Source organism: Desmodus rotundus, chromosome 1 (assembly GCF_022682495.2).
Source record: "Desmodus rotundus isolate HL8 chromosome 1, HLdesRot8A.1, whole genome shotgun sequence".
In the NCBI taxonomy this organism is placed as follows: domain Eukaryota; kingdom Metazoa; phylum Chordata; class Mammalia; order Chiroptera; family Phyllostomidae; genus Desmodus; species Desmodus rotundus.
Genome location: NC_071387.1, coordinates 8,060,991 through 8,082,100, shown reverse-complemented (window position 1 = coordinate 8,082,100; position 21,110 = coordinate 8,060,991). Strand labels below are relative to the sequence as shown.

General features: G+C 35.6%; 1 protein-coding gene across 4 annotated transcripts in view; it reads right to left on the bottom strand.

Moving 5' to 3' along the window:
* The window catches only part of LOC128780483 (pre-B-cell leukemia transcription factor 3), a 110,941-nt gene that overhangs the window by 72,928 nt on the left and 16,903 nt on the right, over positions 1-21,110 (bottom strand). Inside the window, exon 3 of one of the 4 annotated variants that reach the window (XM_053920696.2) lies at positions 8,170-8,810. The exons of the other annotated variants lie outside the window; for them this stretch is intronic. Within the exon in view, the coding sequence (XP_053776671.1) occupies positions 8,800-8,810 (11 nt within the window). The 3' untranslated portion in view covers positions 8,170-8,799. Of the gene's footprint in view, positions 1-8,169; positions 8,811-21,110 lie in introns of those variants that run through there. 4 annotated transcript variants of the gene reach the window in all.

Below are 21,110 nucleotides of genomic sequence, written 5' to 3'. Positions count from 1 at the left end.
TCCAATCAGAGTATTAAAAGACTTCTTAATTCTAGGGGATCGTGCCATTCCTACCTAACTGATCTCCACTACCTGTATGGAGCCTATATTCGAGCTGCCTCCTACACCTCCATTCTCATTTTCCTTCACCTCTCCCAAAATTCTCATTCTAACCACCTAGGGAAGTTATTATTCTTCAAAAAGCCATACCTTGAAGGATCTATTCCACTGTAAATGTGGTTTCCTCTACCAGAAATGTCTTCCTTATCCTTTGTTCCGTCATTTAGATTATCAGCGCTTTGTGACCCAGTTCAAAATTTACCTTCTTTGTGACCTTCCTGACATCTTTAGGGTCCCTCCTCCTTACTCCCACAGTACCCTTTGCATACCTCTAATAGAACAGTCCACAAACTCAATTATGTACCCCCAATATATGTATATTTATTCAATTTATATATATGTACATATATAAAATGTGCATGTACCAGTAGTTTAGCTAATATTTTAACACGATACAGGGGTGAGTAACGGCAGGTTTATAGTTATGAGTATGTGAAACAGAGTTTAGTCTTGCATTATTATTTAATTATTGTATTATTTTCCATACAAACAACCGTAAACCTACTTTTATCCACCCCAGTATACAATTAGGATGAGGTTCATTGTTACCACAGTGGTAAATTATAAATACAAAAATAAAAACTATAAAGTTTATAATTAAATTACAAAGAAGTGGTCTCTGTGCCTTTAAAGTTTTGGCTAACCTTCTGTCAAACATTACAGATCATAATTATTTGACCCTCACACACAGCTAAGAGTAGAATACCAAGAGTAGAATTATCAGTGTTCCCATTTTCCTAACATACCCTTGTATATTCTTATTTTAACCCACGTTTTTCTTCGCAGATGTTTCTTAGATAACTTGTGTACTTCATAAGCATTAATTTAGTTAAATCTAGATAATACAATAAGCAAATACTTCCAATCAGGCATATAAACTGGTAATACATAGAAACAAACCTGAACTCCCACTATTCCTTCCCAATACTGAACACTGTAACAAATAAGCCTCTAACATACAAGCGCCACTGATGTCAATTCCTATTTTAAACATTAGTAAAGTTTAAGTCTTATTTTTTAGGAAAATATACATTAGATTAGCCACCTCAGGAAGAATATTCACAATGTCTAGTAAAGCTGATGATGTGTAACCTATGACCCAATGTGGTAGGCAACCAGCCTCTAAGAAGGCCTCCAATGACATCTCCTAGTACTCATACTCTTATGTAATCTCCTCCCATTGAGTGTGGAATGAACTCCCTCTTACCCAACAGAATATGGCAGAAGTAATGGGATTACAAGATTAGGTTACAAATATACTGTGACTTGCACCTTGGGTTCCCTCTCTCAATTGCTCGCTCAATTCACTCTGCAGGAAGCCAGCCACCACATTTTTAGCTGCCCTATGGAGATACCATATAGGGAAGAACTGATGTCTCTGGCTAACAGACTCGAGGACCTGACGTCAGCCAATACCTACGTGAGTGAGCAGGGAGGCAAATACTCCCCCAGGTGAGCCTTGAGATGACTGCAGGCCCACTGTGCTCTTGTGAAAGGCTCTAACCCTGAGGTACTCCGTTAAACTATACCTAGATGTTTAACTCACAGGAACTGTGGGATGATACACATTTGTTGTTTTAACTTGCTCAGTTTTGGGGTGATTTCTCATGCAGCAATTAATAACTGAGCTCAAAAAGATGCACTAGAACATTTTTAACATGACTTTATAATAAGAAAAATTAGAGCAATTTAAACATCTACCATCAAGAAAATTAAAACTTCCAGAATAGTTACATATTAGAAAACTATACAGCAGGAAAAAATGAACTTGAGCTAAATGTATCAATATTGAAAATTCTTAATGTTGAGTGGAGAAAAAGAAAATCACAGAAAGATAATAATAATATGAAACAATTTTATAAGGTTCAAGATGTGCAACTAAAAAATTCATGTGAATGATTCACTGTGACATGGGGTTAGGGAAGGATACACAGGAAGCTTTCAACTGCTTCTGTAATCTTTTATTTCTTAAACTACCTATCATGTGCATGAACATTTGTACGTTATCTCAACTTTTTGTGTTGACTGAGATCTTTTGCATCAAAAATCATGGAGTACATACAATGAAAGGATACATTTAAGTTCTGATGGTTTCTTGCCTGCTGCAGTGGATTTTCAGATATATCCCACATGAGACTACTATTCCACTACCTAGCACACCATACCAATTACCTGTTTAGATGTTTGTCGCCTCTCCTAGTTCTTGAGCAACTTCAAGGCCCAGGCACAGCATTTAGTAAATGTTTGCAGAATAAATTAATGGTATGAACAGTGCTTATATGGGTTTCATTTTCCAAACTTAATATCTGCTTATTTCCAAATAAACTGACCATAGCTTGATCTCCATAGGAAACAACTAATTATCTAAGAAAAATTAACTTGGCAAGGCTGCATCCACTGTTGTTCATTAACTAATATTAATAATCATCCACATTCATTAAAAATGTTGGCACAAGACTCAGTCTTCAGGGAGCACAGAAGAAATCAACCAACATTTTAGCCTTATAGTTCTTTGACCTCCTTAAAATCAATAACCTTTAACTCCATTTCACTTTGACACGCCAACTCCCAATGCCACATCCTGGCCTTTATCATTCATCACCTGGAACTGCTCAACCTTTGAAGTAAAATTCAACTTTCTCATTCTATGACCACAGCTTCTTACACTGCCAGCCCTCTCGCTCCTCTTCTCCACTCCACCCGTTCTTCATGCTGGGTCAGCCTCACATCTCTCCATCACTCCTCACAAAGTCCACCCTAGCCTAACTCCTACTTAGCAAATGATTTTTCCTACTTCATCAAAGAGAAGTTAATCCACGCAGTACATTTTCCCTCAGCTTTCCACTACCCACATATAAATTTCTATAAATCCTTATTCATCTCCCAACTTATCTCAAGACAAAAAAAAATGTAACGTTCACCATCTAATGAAAGCAAACTCCATCTGTGCTCTTAATTCTATTACTGTATCCTCCTCTCCATCATTCATGCCCGTTCTACTCTATCCCCTCCACAGGTCCTCCTGCACTCCATCCTAGTGTGTTCAAATCCTGTGCTGACTCAAAAAAGAAAAATAATTGACTTTGCATTGCTTTACAGTTACTATCCAATTCCTTCTCCTATTTTCATTCAAATGTCACCATTCTAGTGAAACAATTTATACTAAGGACACTTTATTTGTTTCATCTTACTGAAGAAGTTTCATGTTCCCAGTGGAAATCATTCTTCTCTCATTGCAACTCCACCTTCTTAACATAGTCTCCTGGTTTTCCTTGTACTTTGTGACCATCGGTTCTATGCCTCCATTGTTCCCTTTTCTATAAGAGTCCATGGGACCCTCCCTGATGATCCTACCTAACTTGTATTTTCCACAATAAGCTGATGACTTTCCAGTCTTTATAGCTCAGATCTCCTTCCTAAGGAAGAAAAGATTCAAACTCATATCTAACTTAACCAAGGAACATGTACACTGGGCCTTCCTATAGACTCCACAAACTCCACATATCCCAAACTTATCTCAGTGTCAAGTGTGAGATCAGCAGAAAAAAGTAGGGAGATCCAAAGGCCAGTCTCTCACAGAAACACTAAAAATCCAAGCAAAGATTTTCAGACACACTGCAGCTTCCACCTTGGCTTCCCTCTCAAGCTGTTCATAACTCTGTAAACAGTCCAAGGGGTACAGCAAACAAGCAAATACAATTTTTTTTTATTGTTATTCAATTACAGTTGTATGCCTTTTCTCCCCATCCCTCCACCCCACCCCAGCTGAACCCACCTCCCTCCCCGCTCTCCACCCTCCCCCTTGGTTTTGTCCATGTGTCCTTTATAGTAGTTCCTGTAATGTTAAAAGTAACTTTAAAACAGTGGGAAAGCTTCAAGGCATTTTTATTTTTCCTTGTCCAGTCTCCCAACTTGGCTCAGTGGTAGTCTAAAGGAGCACAACCAACATTCCTAGCGTGGGACACTGGTCCCTGGTTCTGGAAAGAAGAGAGACCTTTTTCTCAAAAAATTGTGTTTGTTTTGACCTGTCTGGGACTACCTCAAATAAAGTGTATATTTTATACACTTTAGATATAAAGTGTTTATCTCCTTCACCTAACTCGAACTAAGAGGGCAAAAGGCAAACAATGGAGCATCACAAGCCTAGGGAAAAAAGGCTAGGGACACAGTTTGTTGGGAAATTGGGGCATTCAAAAGCACCACATGTACTGTGAAATTTAGAAAGTCATGTGAATGCTGGGGGAAGGACATGTGCTCTGAGAATATCCTAAGCTTTCACCTCTAGTTGATCTCAAGGCCACTCATAAGCAAGAAGTAAAAACTATGGCACAGTTGCAAATGGCTTAGCTAATAGATGAAGGGATGCCCCAAAACAGAGACAATTAGCAAATACTGTGAAATGTTTATCGTTTTCTTCTTATTGTTTTTGCTTTTTTGTTGTTTAATTTTTTTTTTATTTTTTGGCTCCTGGCAGTCAAAGAATTCTCTATTGAAACACTAGCTAAACATAGGCTAAAGGAAAAGAGACTTTGGAGAACATACATGGCAAATATAGACTTTACAAAGATTGTTTTTAAAAATCCCTAAACAAATAAAAGCCACAGTCTACAGCAAGCAACAAAAATAAACTGTGAGGAAGGAAAAGAATGTGATTTCCTGAGATACCACATTATATTATCCAAAATGTCTAACTGTCAACAAAAAATTTACAAAGCAAGCAAAGAAAAAAAAAATATGGTCTGTTCCAGAAGTTAATACAAATGGTGCCTGAGGAAGTACATACATTTTTAAATTTAAAAAAATGTTTAAATAAATACTTTAATTAAAATGTCTTAAGTATGCTTTAAGAGCTAAAGGAAAATAAGACAAAGAGCTAAGAGAAACCATGAGAATAATGTCTCAACAGAGATCAACAAAGAAAAAACTATAAAAAGAAACCAAACAAATTCTGAGGATGAAAATAACAATAACTAAAATTTAAAAAGACACACAAGGGTTTCAAAAGCATATTTCACAAAGCATAAGAAAGAATACATGAACTCAGAGATAGGCCAAATGAAATTATCTAGTCTAACAAGAAGAAAGAAAAAAATTAAAAGAGCCCAATAGACCTTTTATACCACCCAGCAAAACAACAAACACAACAGGAATCCCAGAAAGGAGAAAAAGAAAGAGAGAAAAGTAGTATTTTAAAAAACAATGGCTGAAAAATTCCAAAATTTGACAAAAGGCATGAAGCTACACACCCAAGAAGTTCAATAAGCTCCAAGAGCGATAAGCACAGAGATACACACTGAGACACATTATTATCAAACAGCTGAAAGAGATGGAATCTCTAGAGAATCAACTCATTACGTGCAAGGAATCCTCAATAAGATTAACAAATTCTCATCAGAAACCATGAAGGCTGGCTAGAAGTGGGATGACTCAAATGCTGAAAATAAAAAAAGGGCCAACTACGAATTCTATATCTGGTAAAATTATCCTTCAAAAATGAGAAAGAAATTAAGGCATTCCAAGGCAAGCACAGAGGAAATGCACTGTTAGTAAACTCACCCTACAAGAAATATTAATGTGAGTCCTGCCCCGGCTTGTGTACCTTAGTGGATTGAATGCCAGCCTATGAACCAAGGGGTGGCCAGTTCAATTCACAGTCAGGGTACATGCCTGGGTTGTAGGCTGGGTCCCTGCATCAGGGGGTAAGCAGGAGAGGCAACAACACATTGATGTTTCTCTCCCTCTATCTAAAAATAAATAAAATCTTTTTTTAAAATAAAATGAAGGGAGTCCTTCAGGCTGAAATCGAAGGACACTAGACATTACCTTGAAGCCTTAAAAAAATAAAAGAGCCCTGGCTGGTGTGGCTCAGTGGATTGAGTATAAACCTGCGAACCAAAGGGTCACTGGTTCGATTCCCAGTAAGGGCACATGCCTGGGTTGCAGGCCATGTCTCCAGTAGTGGGTGCACAAGAAGCAACCACACATTGATGTTTCTCTCCCTCTCTTTTTCTCTCCTTTCCCCTCTCTCTAAAAATAAATAAATAAAATCTTTTAAAAAAAGAACAAGAGAAAAAAATTTCAGTAAAGGTAAACACATAAGTAAATATAAAAGGCAATGTTACTATATTTGGGTTTGTAACTCTTCTTTGTGTTTCCTATATGATTAAAAGGACAAATGCTTTTTAAAAAATTACAAATCTATTTTAATAAGTACACAATATATAAAGATGTAATTTATAATGATAACATAAAAGAGGGAGATGGAGTTATATAACAGTTAAAGAGTTTTTTTGTATGCTATTAAAGCTATGTTGACATCAATTTAAAACACAAATGTTATAAACTGAGGATGTAATTGTAATCCAAATAGTAACCACTAAGAAAATATCTTAAAAATATACACAAAAGGGTCCTGGCTAGTGTGGCTCAGTGGATTGAGAGCTGGCCTGCGAACCAAAGGGTCGCCAGTTAAATTCCCAGGCAGGACACATGCCTGGGTTGTAGGCCAGGTACCCAGTGGGAGGTCATGCCAGAGACAACCACAGATTGATGTTTCTCTCCCTCTCCCTCCCTTCCCCTCTCTAAAAATAAATAAATATAATCTTTAAAATATATACACACAAAAGGAAAGAAAAAAAGAGTCAAAATGGTACACAACAAAAAAATCAATTACACACAAATGGAGGTAATGGCGTAAGGAACAAAAATGTATAAAACATAACTTAAAAAAAACACAATATACCAACCCTTACAGAATACAGCAAGAGCAGTACAGAGAGGGAATATAGATGTAAGTGCCTACATCAAAAGGGAAGATCTCAAATCAATAACCTACTTTATCCCTTAAGGAAGTAGAAAAAGAACAAACAAAACCCAACACTAGCAAAAAGAAAGAAATAATAAGGGTTCAAGTGGATATTAAAAACTTAAGAATAGCCCTGGCTGGTGTGGCTCAGTGGATTGAGTGCCTGCCTGCAAACCAAAAGGTCACCAGTTCAATTCCCAATCTAGGGCACATGCCTGGGTTGCGGGCCAGGTCCCAAGTAGGGGGTGCGCAAGGGGTAACCACACACTGATGTTTCTCTCTCCCTCTCTTTCTCCTTCCCTTCTCCTCTCTAAAAATAAACAAAATCTTAAAAAAAAAAAACAAAAACAAAAACTTAAGAATAGAAAAACAGTAAGATCAATGAAACCAAATTTTGTTTTTTTGAAATCAACGAAATTGCCAAACTTTAGCTAGACTGAAACCCAGAAATGAAGGTGGGAATATTACTGCTAATCTTACAGAAATACACAGGATTATTGTACATGAAAAAATTAGATTACCTAAATGAAATGGACCAGTTCCTTAAAACACACAAATTACCTAAGCAGACTCAAGAAGAAATAAAAAATCTGAATAGATTTATAACAAATGAAGAGACTGAATAACTAATCGAAAGAATTAATGCCAATCCTTCTCATGCTCCTCCAAAAAATAGAAGAGGAAACACTTCTAACCCATTCTTTGAGGCAAGTATTATTATGATAACAAAGCCAGAAAGCTTTACTATAAGAAAACTACAAACCAATATCCTTCATGAATGTAGATGCAAAAATCCTCAACAAAAAACTAGGAAACCAAACCAAAGAGCATTTTAAAAGGATTATATACCATGATCAAGTGGTATTTATCCCAGGAATGCAAGGGTGAGTCAACATACAGAACTCAGTCCATGTAATATATGACATTTCCATAGAATGAGTAAAAGAATAATAACAATAATCTTAATAGATACCCCCAAAAAAGCTTTTGACAAAATCCAACGCCCTTTCAAAACACACATGCGTGTGTGCATGAACACACACACACAGAAAACTAGGAATAGAAAAAAAACTTTCCCATCATGACAAAGGGCATTTTATGAAAAACCCACAACTAACATAATACTCAATGATAAAAGCATAAATCTTTGCCTCTAAGAACAAAAACAAGACAAGGATGTCCACTTTCATCATGGTTTGGGGTTTTTTTTTGATTTATTTATTTATTTATTTTTTAAAAAGAAAAGGAGGGAGAGAAACATCAATGTGCGGTTGCCTCTTGCGTGTCCCCTACAGGGGACCAGGCCTGAAACCCAGGCATGTTCCCTGACAGGGAATCGAACCAGTGACCCTTTGGTATGTAAGCCAGCATTCATTCCACTGAGCCACACCAACCAGGGCTCACCACGGTTATTCATCATAGTGCTGGAAGTTCTAGCCAGTTCAGTGAGACAAGGGAACTAAAGGCATCCAAATGTGAAAGGAACAAGTAAAACTCTCTATTCTCAAATGACATGATGCTCTATATATGGAAAACTCTAAAGCATTCACACAAAAAAATACTAGCTCCAATAACACATTCAGCAAAATTACAGGGTAAAAAATCAACACACAAAAATCAGCTGTTTTCTACACACCGACAATAAACAATTCGTAAATAAAATTAAGAAAATATTCAATTTACAACAGCATTCAAAAAAATAAAATACCTAGGAATAAATTTAACCAGGAAGGTGTAAGACTGGTACACTGAAAAGTAAACATGGCTAAAAGAAATTAAAGACTTATATATGGAAAGATATCACATATTCATGGATTGGAAGACTTGTTAAGACGGCATACTGTCCAAAGCAACATAAAAATTCAATATAATCCGTCTCAAGGAGGCTTGAATAGTCAACACAATCCTGAAAAAAAAAAACAAAGTTTAAGAACTCTCACTTTCTTCAAAACTTACTGCAAAGTTATACTAATCAAAAAGAGCATAATAATGAAATAAGGACAGTTGTGCAAGTCAATGGAATAGAATTGAGAGTCCAGAAATAAGCTCATTTATCTACAGCCAACTGATTTTTGACAAGGGTGCCAAGACCATTTCATGCAGAAAGAACAGTCTCTTCAACAAATGCTACTGGAACAATTGGATAGCTTCAACCAAAAGAATGAAATTGGACTACCACCTCACGTCACACACAAACATTAACTCAAATGGATCGATCAACCACCTAAATATAAGGGCTAAAACAATAAAAGTCTTAGAAGAAAATATAGTGGTTTCTATAACCTTTGATTTGTCAGTGAATTCTTAGCTATGACACCAAAAGCACAAGAAACAAAATTGATAAATTGATTTTCCAAAAAATCAAAAACTTTTACACACCAAAGAATATTGCCAAGAGGATGAAATAACAAGCTACAGAAAATATTTGCAAATCATATATCTGATAAGAGGTTAGTATCCAGAATATATAAAGAAAACTCTTACAACTCAACAGGAAAGACAACCAATTAAAAAATGGGCATCGGATTTGAAAAGACATTTGTCCAAAGAGGATATACAGATGGCCAACAAGCACATGAAAAGTCTCAATATCAGTAGTTATTTTAGGAAAATGCAAATCAAAACCACAATTAGATACCATTTCACACCCACTAGAACAGTCATAATTTTTTTTAATGAAAAATAACAAGTGCCCTGGCTGGTGTAGCTCAGTGGATTGAGCGCCAGGTGCGAACCAAAGCGTCATCGGTTCAATTCCCAGTTAGGACACATGCCTGGGGTTGCCGGCCAGGTCCCCAGTGGGGGCCATGTAAGAGGCAACCACACATTGATATTTCTCTCCCTTTCTTAAAATAAGTAAACAAACAAACAAACAAATAAAAGTGTTGGTGAGAAACTGGAACCCCAATATATCGCTGGTGGGAATTAAAGTGATACATTCACTATGAAAAGTAGTTTGTTGTTTCCTCAGAAAATTAAACATAGAATTATCACATGATCCAGCAATTCTACTCCTAGATATATACCCAAAAGAATTTAAAACACACTCAAAACAAATACCTGTTTACAAATACTCATAATATTCACAAGAGCTATTCACAATAGCCAAAAATTGGAAACAATTCTAAATGTCATCAACTGATAAATGAATAAAAATTGCAGTATATCCACACAATGGACTATTATAATCATAAAATGGAATGAAATACTGATACATGCTAAACATGGTAGAACCCTGAAAACATTGTTAAGTGCAAGCTACTCACAAAGGACCACAAACTTTATAATCTCATCTAAATGAAATATCCAAAATAGGTAAATTCACAGAAACAAAAAAGGAGATTGGTGGCTGCCAGAGATAGAAGGGAGGGAGGGGGAGGGAGTAACTGCTCAACGGATATGGGGGTATCTTCTGAGATGATGAAAATGTTTTGGAGCTAGAGAAGTGGTGCTTGCCCAACACTGTGGATATACTAAATGTCACTGAATTGTATATTTTTAAATGGTTAGTTTTAGTGTTATGTGAATTTCACCTAAAGAGATTTATTAAAACTGATTTTAAAGCCCTGGCTGGTTTGTTTGGCTCAGTGGATTGAGTGCCAGCCTGCAAAGCAAAGGGTCGCTGATTTGATTCCCAGTCAGGGTACATGCGTGGGTTGTGGGCCAGGTTCCCCGGGGCAGGGTGTGCAAGAGGCAACCACACATTGATGTTTCTCTCCCTTTCTTTCTCCCTCCTTTCCCCTCTCTCTAAAAATAAATAAAATCTTTAAAAAAAAACTGATCTCAAGCAAATGGCTGATATGAATATAAACTAGTACAGCACTTTAGAAAATAATTTGACATTATCTAGGAAAGTTGACAATGAACATACCCTGCGACCCCTGCAATTCTACTCTACTGTCTTTCTCAGTTGATACAACCACTCACCTTTACTAGAAACCAGCAAACCCCCTTGTTTTCTCCTTCTCCCTCACATATACATTCAATTGATTTCAACAAACTGACATTGAGTGTCTTCTACTATGTGCTGGGAAACATAATGAACAAAACACAATATCTCTGCTCTCACAGGGTTATTATTTATTGGAAGCAATATAAAATTAAATACTACATAATTAAAATATAGTGTCATAAGCATAGTAAGAAGGGAAAAACAGTATACTATTGGAGCACATAAGACAGGCAACTAACAAAGACTTGGGGAAGGTCAAAAAGGTTTCCTGACAGAAGGATATCCAGGCTGAGATCTTAAAAGATATGTAGTAGTCAGCCAAGTGAGGGAGACAAAAAAATTCAAATCAATCACCTAATCCTTCCTGTTGTTTTTCTTAATTTTATTAAAACCACTTTTTTCGTCCCTACTACTACTCATTAGAAGTACACATCATCGCTGACCTGCAAATGCCTCTTAACCAGTATAGTATGTTCCTTCCAATATTTTACAAAGTAAACTACGTAAAAAATATATTTCTGATGATATCATTCTCTTGCTTAAACCTATCAGTAACAACCCAAAATACTGAAAAGAGATCCTATTCTCCCACAAAGCATTAGCCTCATTAATGTGATCCTTGCCTTTCTCATCTCCTGCTTCTTCTTACTTCCTACTTGATGATTCAGTTTATATGTATCCACATATACAGAGTGGGGCAAAAGTAGGTTTACAGTTGTTCATATGGAAAATAATACAATAATAAATAAGAATATAAGAATACTCTATATTTCGCATACTTACACTGTAAAACTACTTTTGCCCCACCTTGTATCACTCTATTTTTCATCAGAAAGCATTTGCTTTGAATCTCTGATGCCTTACTTGTATTATTGACATAGTGAGGCCCCAATACATGTTTCTTAAAGAAATAAATTTAAATAGATTTAATAACAGCAATAGCTGTGATTTATTAAGCACCTATGAAATACCAGATACCACATTAGGTACTATTATATTTGCACACATTCACTTCACAACGACAACACTGAAAGCTAGTTATTAGTTGCCTCCTATCAGAGAAAAGATTACTAAGGCTCAGGAAAACAGGTAAATTGCCCAGGTTACAAATCAATTATGTAGCATTTCTAGAAGCAGGACTCAAGATCTGCTGGATTCCAAAACCAGTACAGTCTTACTGCATCAAGCTGCCTCCCTAACTACTCTTAAATATTGTATCTCTCCAAATATCAAAATATCTTATTATTTATAAACTACCTTCCCCAAAGTGAACATCAATTAGAACTGCCTGCTTCTAGTTGTGTTAAGATATACCAAATGTTGCTTTAGGAGTGCTAACTCAGGTCCCAAAACATAGAAGGGACAAAGAACTAATGATTATTAATAGTGTAATCATTCCAATAAAACAATACTTGTCAATCATCTGTCTAAAATGGCAAAGAAAAGTAAATTTTCGATTTTGTATGAGGTTAAAAATCATCCTACTATTCCTTAATTCTTTATGTAACAGGCATTTTAGTTTGCTGAGAATGGAATTAAAAACACATTTCTTATCACAAACAGGTAACTGTCCTTAGGAGGCAGATGATACAGAAATATCCACTTTGAATTAGGTAGTACATGCTTCATATGTACTAAGAGGATAACAGTTGACTTCTCATGTATCTACCACCTACCCTCCCCTCTCCCCTGATATCACACACTGTACACGCAGACACCACATAATCTTCGCATCGCACTAGGTCCTCTCTGGTTGTCCGGTTTGCTAGGACGAAGGCCTCCCACACTTGCACTCCTCCTTTCCCCCCAAACATAAACTATTTCACTTAACAGTAGGCCATTAATGTGGTTTAAATAATTCAGAAATATATGATTTCACATCCCAATTTTGCTAAAATTAGTTCTGAAAGGGAAGGTAGCATGTAAGGAAAGTAACCTTGCTTGTTATTCTTCCATTATTTGCACCATTTTAATGGGACTTTTCTATTAATCTTTGACAAGCCATGAAATTTTATATTTTCACCATGACCAATCCATGAAATTTACCAACTTTGTCCATGATTCATACCAGGTCATAGTTATAATGTCTGCTATGCATTTTAGCTAAATAACCATTGAAACTTCCCCCTTTGGACAGAATGAAAAATCTGCCTATAATTAAAGCAGGAATTGTTAACTACAAGCAGTTAAAGTTTACAGCATTATTTGACAGTTGCAAAGATAAACCAGTAAAAAGCCTGAGATGCTGTGTCTACCTGTACTTCCCACACATTTGAACAATAGTGTGATATCTCTTAGCATCATAAAATCAATCTCAGATTAGGTAATGAAATATGCACCAGCCTTTTCTCAGAACCTTTGACAAATCACACACAATCCTAAATCTTCATAAATCACGATTAAAGACAAGTATATCATCACCAACGCATATATCTTCCCAAGCCTGACCCAGAGACTAATGAGAAAAGGCCTAGACTATCTCATCTGATTAATTAATTCAAAATGTCTGCTGTTATTCAAATGTAAGGCTGGTATTATTTGAATAACACTTGACAGCAGTGCCTGAAGATATCATTTCTGATTTGTGAAGCTGCTGCTACATAACTGATGATAGTTTATGAAAATGTTCCAATGAAGCTGCTTTTCTTGGCACAACTGTAAAAGCTTTGCCAAAGAGGTGGTTCTTTTTTTGTCAGAAGTTGATGTTGCTAATGTTGTCAAACATTTCCAAAATACACAGTCTCTGGAGTCTTTTTTTTCCTTAAATATTGCCACAAAAGCAGCTTTTCCACCTTCGAAGTTTGATTTGCCTGAACACAAAATTGCTTTACACAAGACCTCTCTCCTTTTTAAGGATCTAAACAGCACTTTCCCAGGATTCGCCAAGTCCTTCCAACTAGCCTTTAAAAAAAAAAAGAAAGAAAAAGACTGACACAGTGCTGAACTCAGTATGAGCCTGAGTTCAGGGGACATTTTTTCCTTACTAAATAGTATTGTTTCCTTATAGAATGTCATATTTCTTAAGGTAATATAAAAGTTTTTTTTCATTGAAAAGCAAAAATGAATACTCTTAAAAGCTTAAATACTGCTTTCCCCTTCAAAAAAAAAATACAGCTCTGTGGTCAAAATCTAAGATTAATAAATCTAAGAAAACCTCAAAATCAACATTACTTATGTTCTGATCCACTTTTGACTTTGGAGACTTTTCAGTAGTTCATCCTACACAGGCCATATCAGGGCGCACCACTGGCAGATTTTCCAACTCCCAGGCCTTTGTGTTATTTTTGAACTCCAATTTTCCTTCTCTGCTATTCAAGTAAAGAGCATGAAGACTCCTTAGAGATGTGTATGTCAAATACCTTGCAATGTGCATCTCCTTACCATTCAAATTTCTTCTTCCCTGCCACTAAAAACCCACCCATTTCTAGAAGCCTTGTTCATTCACAAGTCCCCTTCGTTTCTTCAAACATTCCACCTTTCAACATTAATGTTGAAAGCAACATTAATGCTTAACCTATGTGATGACAATAAGCACAAATTATACCCATTTGATTAAATGGGCCAATTCTGTTTTGAATAAAAAAATACTTTTAGTTAAATATTAAAGCTGAGTGAGACCTCAGGAATCACTTGGTCTAACTCTCTTACTCTGTAGATAATCATTCTGTGACTTGCTCAGCAACCCCAGGAAGGTCTAGATCTGTAATATGTGGAATCAACCAATGTGCATCTGTTGCTCTGTCCTTTTGCTCTTATGTGTGCGGTCAAGACTCATAATGGGGTCCACTTTCTGAGGGCAAAAGCTGTCTTAATTATGAACAATACTCAGAATACCATAATGTGTATAGGCACTCAATAAATACTCCCACAGGACCCCAATAATAATGTAAGGATGTATATTCTGTTGCCGTTAGGAGTAGCCTACTAAAAGCCTGTTTCTTTTAACTTTTTTCTGTACTATTTTGGATGAAGATAAAATAATGGTCTTAGGGCAAGGTGTATTTTATATATAGTTCACTTTACATAGATTTGCAGTTCTCAAAAGGTGGCTTGCGGACCCCTAAGGTTTCCTGAGACCCTTCCAGGAGTCCACAAAATCAAAATTATTTTTACAATACTGAGAGGTTATTATCCTTTTTGCTCTGTTCACATTCACACTGATGGTGCACAAGTAAAGGTGGGTAAAACTGCTGGTGCCTTAGCATGAAGCAAGGCAGTGGCACCAAACTGTGCTAGCAGTTACTGTGTTCCTTTACCACTGGGCACAGCGGTTTAAAAAAAAAAAAAGCCAGTTTAATTACAGAATGTCCTTGATGAAACAGTAAAAATTATTAATTTAATTACACTTTGAGTACCTGTTTAATATTCCGTGTAACAAAACAGGAACTGCATATACACTTCTGCAGCATACTAAATATGAGAAAAAGTTCTTGTACAACTGAGTTGCAAGCTGAACTAGGTACTTTTAAAAAAGAATAACTGACAAATTATGGCTACTTCAACTTAGATATCTGGCAGATAGTTTTTGAAAAATGAACTAAGTAAACCTGTTACCTCAAGGAATACAACTATAGTTTTTGGTGCCAATGACAGAATTCAATCTTTCTTGAAAAAATAAAAATTTTGAAACACTTGTATCTACCACTGTTGAGTGTGACAGCTTCCCAGTACTTGAAAACTTTTCTCATAAATGTGGTGGTAATATTAACAAATGTAATTTTTTTATCTGTATAATGAAATGGGTTAACATTGGAAGATATGCATAACTCAGTGAACCAGTATTTTTCAAATGACCAAGACGTAATGATAGAAAACTATACATGCGGAGAAGAGCTATTTAAAATGCAAACTAGACTAATAAACTTTGATGAAACAAAATAGAAAATTGTATCAGTATTGCTTCAGATTATAGATTTGAACTAACCTTTAAGAAACTATCACTTGTCAAGTTTTGGTGTAGTACCAGAAAAAATTTCACAATGACCTGAAAAACCTATTAAAACACTCTTCCCTTTTCCAATTACATATCTGTGTGAAGTCATGTATTTCTCTCCATAGACATCAACCCTATGATAACAGACCAAATCAGAAGCAGATACGAGAATCCAGTTGTCTTCTATTAAACCTGACATTAAAAAGATTTGCACCATTTTGTTTTGTTTTGGAAGATGCTGTTTAGAATAACATACAAAGAGTTGATACGTATAATAATGTTATTTATGTTAACATATAACAAGTTTATAATTTGTAAATTAATTTAATATTTTACAATTCTATTTCAATTTTTAATACAAATATATACTAATAGATATTGAACCCACATAAACAAAAATTCTTTAAAGAATGTAAGTGGGTCCCAGATCAAAAAGTTTGAGAATCACTGACACAGACAATCTCCTCAAAAGTCTTCATATGGGAACATTTAACTTATTAAAAGCAGTTTCCTATCCAAGAAATGATCTACTTAATTTATATATACAAGGACCTCATGTATGTTAAAGGAATACTACCATGTAGCAAAACTTGAATCCCTATAAAGCACCAGGGAGCAAAAGATTTGCCAGTAAGTCAGATTCCCTTCCCTACAAGGAATTTATAATTTGCACTACACCTAGATTGTAAACCAGTACTTTTTATTTTTTATTACAAGTTAACATATGCTAATTGCCAAATAAATCCTTCAACAACTCATGTTCCAAATATGAGATTTTCCTCTTCTAATTCCATGACCCTTTTTCCAGATATACCAGCACCTGAGTCTCATGGCTGGCTGCTTCTTCCCTTTCATGCAATTGTTCTGTTCCATTTTCCCAATCCTTTTCCCTCAATACAGCCAGTTGCTAGACTCACTGGTACTGTTAGTGTCTATACAACACTGGTAAGAAAGTCAGGCCAGTAAGCTTCCAAGAAGAATGTGGACTGCAGATGCAAATTGGGACAAATATGGTTAAAAAGGAAAAACAAAAGTCTACCTGGACAAAAGCAGTTCTTAAACTGAGGGCCGTGAGTGACCCATGAATAAATTTCATGGTATTCAGCCCTGGCTGGTGTGGCTCAGTGGATTGAGTGGCAGCCTGCAAACCAAAGGGTCACTGGTTTGATTCCCAGTCAGGGCATATGCCTGGGTTGCGGGCCAGGACCCTAATAGGGGAGTGCTCGAGAGGCAACCACACACTGAGGTTTCTCTCCCCCTGTTTCTCCCTCCCTCTAAAAATAAATAAAATCTTTTTTTTTAAAGCATAAGGACAAAGTAGGAAGAAAATATTCATCAATTAAATAGTTGTATGCTTTCTATATCTGATGATTTTCATGAAGCAAAATATCTGGCAATTAGTTTATTACCAAGCAAATGAAATTTAGACACATACATGTCAGCCTCCAATCTACTATCTAGCACCACTCAGCATTCACCAAATTCACTAGTCACTTGAAATGGTCTTTTGGTACTGCAATTGAGAAATCCATGACAAAGTTACTTTCAATGGCTTTTCATTACAAAATATTTAGGGGTTTTTCCCCCCTATTTAAAATTGCTTTAAGGGTTATAGTCACAAAGCAAGTGAATACAAAATACGATTTCTCAGGTTTTTCCACCTGAGAAGAGGATCAGCAACTCAGTAGCTGGTTCAAAATAGAAAATAAACAGTTCAGTAAACAGTGCAGTTAAGTTATATAATTAAAACTAGGTCCAAAAGGACAAAAGACTACAGCAATTAAGTAAATAATACCTTACTATATTCTGTTTCCCTGATCACACTAAATTTGAAACTAGCATTCATTCCAATAACTCATAATTTGAAACTAGGATTCATTTAAATAACTCATAATCAAAGTACATTTAAACTAATCTTAGGTTAATCTTTGGACTAGTCAAATACATGGGACCAATCTGTCATCCTTGAAGATAATTATTTAATTTATCATTAACTTAAACACGAAATTTTGTACCTTTAGATAGAAAACTCAGTTATGAAACTGTACAGTCTAAAATGAATATAAATCAATCATTATGACAGAAGAACTTGAGAGTCAAAATGAACCAAATATTCTGTGTCAGCAAAATGTCACTTGTCAAGATCTACTCTTTAAAATTATACTATAATGTACTAAAACAAATGTCCTTCCCAACTCTATAGAGAAACAAGTCTTAAATCATCATAATTCAAAACTACTATTTGGAAACACAAATATTGCCTAGCTGTGAAACAGATTGCTTATTACTATACCTAGTTTTAAAACTTCAAAGATGAATATTCAACCCCAAGCATGTTAACAGGAGTTTCACAAGTGATTTTTCTCTTTTCAGCATAAATATTATCCATGATAGTAACTGGAGAAGAAATAGACATAAATTAATTTTACATTTAATTTGTATATAAGTTACTTAAGATCCAGGTAAGCAGCTATGGCAGTTTTCTTATATTGTATGTAGTTGTCACAGTTAAGATAAATTTCTATATAAAGGATTATAAGAATGTAATATCAGCTTTAATATATCCAGCCAATACACATCAGATAACATGTGTAAAAGAAATTTACTTATTTATTTAAAAAGAAGTTATTGAAAGACTATACTTTCAGGGATCATTTCTATAGTTTGTTAAAAATAAGTTATTGAGCACATTATGTGTGCTAAAGAAAGAGAGAGACAGCCCTAGCTGTTGTGGCTCAGTGGATTGAGCACCAGCCTGCAAACCAAAAGCTTGCTGGTTTGATCCCCAGTCAGGGCACATGCGTGGGTTGCGGGCCAGGTTCCTAGCTGGGCGCATGCAAGAGGCAACCAATCGATGTATCTCTCATACATCACTGTTTCCCTTTCTTTTGCCCTCCCTTCCCTTCTCTCTAAAAATAAATAAAATTTAAAACAAAAAGAGAGACAGACAGTCCCTGCCCTCTAGCAGCTTAAGGCACCACAGAGAATGGAAACTAAAAAAACAGTCTGTCCACTACTAAATGAATCTTTGTAGCATACCATTATCAGTATTAACTTATCAGTATTAATTTTATCCAGTGATGAACTTTAATGATCCAGAAAGCATCGAGACTTTTTAATTATAAGAATAAGCCCTTTTAAGTAGAGATAAGTAAGTCTCCCATATGTTTCCCCATTAGGTCATAATTTAATACCCCTTCCTTCATCTTATAATCCAGATAGACCCCTGTCTTTTCCTCATAGTTGGTTACCTCAATAATCAATTCTAGGTTTATGACTTTGCACACTCCACATGTATTACTGAGGAGTTTAAAAATGAACAAACAGACAGGTAGCAATAATTGGGAATGGTAGCACAAGTCCCAAATTTTAAAGACTAAACATATTTTTTAGTTGTTTCTTTCTAAGAATATGCCTGTAATAGACTTGCAATACAAATAACATAGTAAAAATAAAAACTCTTAAATGCATGAAAAAACGCTGGTATTATTTTGTACCCATTTCCCTTCAACTTGTTTCCTGGCCTTAAATAATGTGGGAAGCTCAGTTCACCAGTGACCATTCTATCAACTACTATCAGAGAGGGTGTGGTGTTTCAATTTTTAACAAGAACTGTTTTCTTTAAAATACGCATAATTTAAAATGATGCTACTTATGAGAATCTGTATCTGACGGTCAAAGTATATAAATAATCATTTCTGAAGCCTCCATAAAAAGGTTAATTATAGGATTATCAAATAGAAATAAGACTTTCAATTTTATTGATTGAATTTTAGATAGTTAAAAACTCTGCCTTCACAGTAGCTGTCAAGGATTCCATGTCTGGGAGACTAGGCAGAGGTAATCAACTTTCTAGAACTATCAGTGCAAGGAGAGGAATGGTGACTTTTCTAAATTTTTTTTGAACTATAATTATGTCCGAACATATAGGGTTCTAAAAACAAAATATAAAAACAGGCTTAAGTCTACCATAACTGTCACTGAAAAACCTTTGCAAATAATCAGCAAAGGCAACTGTAAGCAATGATCTAAAACTCTAATATCTAAGGTTTCAAGAATCACTGCAAATGTTAAAAGCTTTACCTATGAAAAATGTACGCTGTATTTTTAACTAAAATTTGAAACTTTTTGTAAAACAATATTTTTCTCATAGTATGTTATTTCCCCCAAAAGGCGATAAACTCTTTATTCTTGCTTTGTGCCTTACAACATAATCTGCTTTTATCCTTCAGCAAAATATGAACCAGCTACTAGGCTGACAATGCCAAGAACCATGACAAAATGGATTATTAATGAGAAAGTGAACTCCAGAACTCTATTAATTTATGTCTTCCTGTCGGATCCAAGAGATATATCAGCCTTCTCACTCAAAAGAAAAAAAATGCCAACACTGTACTTTGTTTTAAAGTTCTCCACAGATGAAGAATTCATTATCCAAAGTACAGTTCTGTTATTTCAGGCTTTCTTGTAGAATAAAGAATCTTTATCAAATGGCTAAGAAAGCTGCTGACAAGTGCAAGTACCTTGCAAAATATATTTACGTCAAACATTCACTGAGAAAAACCAGGGGGAGGTGCAGAATAAAGGTGAAAGCCCCTGCAACATTCCCGTCCCCATCCTGCCCCAGAAGTCTTTAGAAAACTAAACCCTTTTGATCCAGTTACATAATGGTGAGCAGCCTTAATACAACTGTGTGTTTGTGGGCTTTTTAAATTCCTAATTACACTAATTATTCTGACATGAAGGGAAATGATCTAACAAGTGAAAAGAATGTGTGATTTCTTTTTGCATAAACAACAATGTTTAAGTGACATAAAATATCCTTTTAAGCTTTCATAAAAAAAATCTATTTAATCTATGCTTATCATAATATTTATGAAATAAAAAACCAGAGAGGAAAAATTGCTATAATGTACTCTGTGTGACCTCTGCTTTCTACAGAGAATGAAAACAGCCTTTTGCTTTTCAATCCCCATCAAAGTGGAGTAAAAGAAGGGACAGCATTCCCGTGCTCACTGCCATTAATCATTGCTTTCTTCAAGCAAGTGCGTATTAATTTCTGTCATCCCAAACATCATCGAGTATTGTTACAGCACCGTTCACTCCTCATTCACCACCAGTTGTTACCAGTTTCCCTACACTGAGCAGAGACAGGGTGAATCGTGTGGATTTCAGTGTTAGAGGCCTTTATCCCTGGGGTGCTGACACCAATTAAGCCATTTCAAGAAGAAATGAGAACAGGCCCAACCCTTCCATGTAACAAGAGCTTGCACCTAGCTTTGGCAGGTTGCCATTTTCTCTGGCTTCACTCTATAGAAATA